The following is a 4,276-nucleotide window of genomic DNA, read 5'->3' on the forward strand; positions in this document are numbered from 1 at the left end:
AAATACAAAGGGGGGAACTTGAAGAGAAAAACAAAACCAGAACAATGCACCCGTTGATCGATAATGCGAAGGGAGAGATGGTGATACATGGTTTTTGTCAACATTTATAGAAGTGTTAGTCTTGTTGTCAATCATGGCTGAATTCACACCCCAATTTTCAGTATTCATTTCCAGACGGTGTAAAGATAGAGTTAAAAATCAAATGGGTGTAAAGAAAAATCCACATATTGAATTGGGTTTATGGGGGTATAATAGGTAATAAATTTGGGTTTAAAGAGATATTAATAGTTTAGTTAAAAATCCAATGGGTGCAAAGAGTAAGTTGGGTGTAGAAATAGGTTACATGAGTTTAAATAAAATTTCCCAACCTTTAATAGGATATATTTTTGTCATTTAATATTACGGTCTAGTGGCATTCCTCTTCACTTGTAAGTGAGAGACTTTAGATTCAATTCTTGCCAAAAGCGAATTTGAGCTACATTATTGCTTGCCCACTATGAGGCTATGCCCACCGGCTCCCCCTTAGTGTAGATAATATCATTTGTTAAAAAAAAAGTATTAACCATAACATACCAATTATGGGACATGATATATGATTTTTTTTTTTTTTAATCAACGATATGATCTACACTAAAGGGAGGGGGGTTAGCCTTATAATGAGCTAGCAATAATGCGGTTCAAATTTACCTTTGGCAAGAATCGAACCTATGACCTCTCACTCACAAATGAAGAGGAATATCATTAGACCATAATATTAAGTGATATATGATATAAATGCACATATGTACATGATATATGACATGAACACACATATGTAATTGACATAACGTATCACTAATTTGTTACATTATTACCCCAATTTTGGTAAGTATTAGTACACTACTAATTTTGGTACGTCATTTAAGCCTTGATTACACAACCTTCATTTTCAAACGAAGGATCACACAATTTCAATTAAGAGACACCGACATCAATTATTGTTTTATGTTTTTTACAAACAATACAATAACACTACGAAAGAGAATTTAATATAGAATCTTAGATGTAGGAGCGAATCCCTTAACCAATCAGTTGGCTAGTATCAGTGGCTTTCAATTATTTAAAGAAGAAAAGGAAGTAAACTAACCATAGAAAGATCATGAGGACAGAAAATAGCAAGCACTTACGAATCTCTGATATCTTCTGAGTCATTCTTGACCATAGAAAAATTGTGGCCACCGTCTGATGAAACGACCAGCAAAACTTGCATGCTAAATAGCCACCAATTCACTCTCTCTCTATTACACCGACTTATCAGTCTCTCTCTCTCTCAGTCTCTCTCAGTTTCACTTTCTCTCTCTCTCTCTCTCTCTCTCTCTCTCTCTCTCTCTCTCTCTCTACAATGGCCATGACTACCTTAACCAAGAAGTTCAACAGCCATATCTCACAGAAACAGAGCACCCAGGATCACAAGTACCCATGGTGGTTTTCACCTGAAACAGGAATTTACTGCAGTAAACACCCAGAAATTACCCTCCCCACAGACCCTTTTCTGGATGTTGTCACCTTCATCTTCTCACACCAGCACACTGGGGTTTCACCTGCCCTCATTGATTCCTCATCTGGGTCCTCACTTTCTTACCCCCAGCTCTATTCTTGTGTCAAATCATTTGCCTCCGGCCTCCGGCAAATGGGGATTTCACAAGGTGACGTTGTTCTGCTCCTTTTGCCGAATTCCATTTACTATCCCATTGTTTTCTTGGGAGTTTTGTACGCTGGTGCAATCGTCACGACGATGAATCCTCTTAGCAGTGTGGGGGAAATCAAGAAACAGGTTGGTGATTCAAAAGCGCGTCGTGCTTTTACTGGACTTGAATATGTTGGTAAACTACAGGCATTGGGTGTTCCTGCAGTTTTGGTTCCAGACAATGCAGCTTTGGATTCGAAGGAGGAGGCTTTTTCGGTTTTTTATAAGCTTGTTAATGGTAATGTTGGTTTGGCTCCAAGACCAGTGATTAGGCAGCAAGACACCGCGGCGATAATGTACTCTTCCGGGACTACTGGTGCGAGCAAAGGTGTTGTGATCACACACAGGAATTTCATAGCTGCAGTGGAGCTTTTCGTGAGGTTTGAGGCTTCACAATACGAGGGTTCGAGTTTGAGCAATGTGTACTTGAATGTTCTGCCGTTGTTTCATATTTACGGGTTGGTGCTTTTCGGGATGGGGTTGCTCTCTTTAGGATCAAGAATTGTTGTGATGAAGAAATTTGATGTCAATGAGGTGGTGAAAGCAATTGAGAAGTACAAAGTTACACACTTTCCGGTTGTTCCGCCGATTTTAACAGCATTGACAGCTAAAGCTAAGGATGGTTTGGTCAAACAAAGCCTCAAGAGTGTGAAGCAGGTTTCATCCGGAGCAGCCCTTTTGAGCGCGAAATCGATAGAGGACTTTGTTCGGACTCTTCCTCACGTCGATTTGATTCAGGGTTATGGAATGACTGAGACTACGGCAGTAGGAACTCGCGGTTTCAACACCGAAAGCCTTAAAAAACCCTTTTCACTCGGGCTTTTAGCTCCAAACATGCAGGCCAAAGTGGTGGATTGGAAAACAGGATCCCCTCTGCCTCCCACAAGCAGCGGTGAGCTGTGGCTGCGCGGGCCAGGGATCGTGAATGGATACTTGAACAATGCCGAGGCAACAATGTCGACAATTGATGAAGAGGGTTGGCTGCACACAGGGGACATTGTGTACTTTGACGAAGACGGATACCTAAACCTACAAGACCGGCTTAAAGACGTGATCAAATACAAGGGGTTTCAGATTGCACCGGCGGATTTAGAAGCCGTGCTGATCAACCATCCTGAGATACTAGATGTTGCAGTGGCAGGTGTGGTGGATGAGGAAAGTGGAGAGATACCAGTGGCATTCGTGGTGAGGAAGCACGGAAGTCGAGTTTCGGGGGAGAACGTGATGGATTTTGTGGCTGCACAAGTTACTCCATACAAGAAGGTAAGGAAGGTGGTTTTTACAGATTCAATTCCAAAGTCTGCAGCTGGGAAGATCCTGAGAAGGGAGCTTAGGAAGGTCCTGACCTCTAAACTGTAAGACTAGCTAGTTCATTTGTTTCCTTTCCTCCGGTGCTCCGTACGAAACACCACCTTCTTCTTCGTTTCCCATTTTCCATGCTTCTCTGCAACCCCCGATTCAATTGGGCCTGTTGGGAATAAATTCTTCGAAATGTTCCAATCAAATAAAGCCCTATTTTCCCCCAAATCTGATAAATCATGAGTTTGTAGTACTTGTGGTTCGTTTGGGAATAAATTGTTCGAAATGTTTCAATCAAATAAAGCCCTTTTGAGTTTATAGATCTTGTACTTGGATTTCTTTTTTTATAAATATTACGTATAATTGAATAATACAGAAAATAAATGGTTGATGTTCAAAATATAAGATCTAAGTATTTGTGAAAAGCAAATCTCAGTGATAGCTAAAATACTCGTAGAATTAAATAATACATAGCATTAAAGCCAAAATTTTAATTTTGTTTAATATATTTTCAGTTGTATCGAATTTGATCATTGTAGTTTTCCAGTTGTTGTAATATGAAAATATCCGTAACGTAGTTGTTTGTAGTGCGAAATTATCACGTGTGTTCCACAGTGAGTGTAAATTTGACATATATCATAAAGTCATTCGAATGAGTTATCAAAACTCTTAAGTCTTGTGTAATGGACTGTAGCGGATCTAGCCATGTTTATAATCTGAGGAAATTATATTAAACAGACTGCAGTGGACGTAGCCCTGTTATGGGCAGACCACTATATATTCTTACGTTTATTTTACTACAGTTGTTGATTATATTAATTATGTTAATCTTACGTTAAAATTATGGTACGTGAGTCTTATGTTTATTTTACTACAGTTGTTGATTATTCAATATGTTAACCTTACGTTAACCGTACGAAATGTGAGCATCAATCCACACCCGTTTGAGTTTGACCCGCAAATTTTGGGCGGTAACAATAGTATTTTCTGATAGTATCTCTTCTTTCAAGGGAGGAGGATCCTCCGGATCAATTTTGTTCCGGAAAGGGAGGATCAACAAAATCCAAACCGTTTGAAATTAGATCTTACGGCAAAAAAAAATTTCTTTACTTTTCACGCACAACACTCACACTCACATCCCTGAATTTTCTCACATGTTCACCACTCAGCAGTCACCCACCCCCATGACTGCCGTCATCCAACCCCATCCCCTCCTCCTCCTCCTCTCATTGCCTGCACCCTTTCCCCTCT

General features: G+C 39.9%; 1 protein-coding gene across 1 annotated transcript; it reads left to right on the forward strand.

The window, feature by feature from the left end:
* The first annotated feature begins 1,132 nt into the window (after positions 1-1,132).
* On the forward strand, positions 1,133-3,345 carry LOC137713585 (AMP-dependent synthetase and ligase family protein). The gene has a single exon (XM_068452899.2). The coding sequence runs from the start codon at positions 1,382-1,384 to the stop codon at positions 3,083-3,085; it is 1,704 nt and encodes a 567-aa protein (XP_068309000.1). The 5' UTR covers positions 1,133-1,381; the 3' UTR covers positions 3,086-3,345.
* Positions 3,346-4,276: the final 931 nt, after the last annotated feature.

Source organism: Pyrus communis, chromosome 14, assembly GCF_041283825.1.
Source record: "Pyrus communis isolate YQ-2024b chromosome 14, ASM4128382v1, whole genome shotgun sequence".
NCBI lineage: Eukaryota > Viridiplantae > Streptophyta > Magnoliopsida > Rosales > Rosaceae > Pyrus > Pyrus communis.

Bases quoted from the DNA above. Each gene is read 5' to 3' on its own strand.
- LOC137713585 (XM_068452899.2), top strand. From the start codon at position 1,382: ATGGCCATGACTACCTTAACCAAGAAGTTCAACAGCCATATCTCACAG.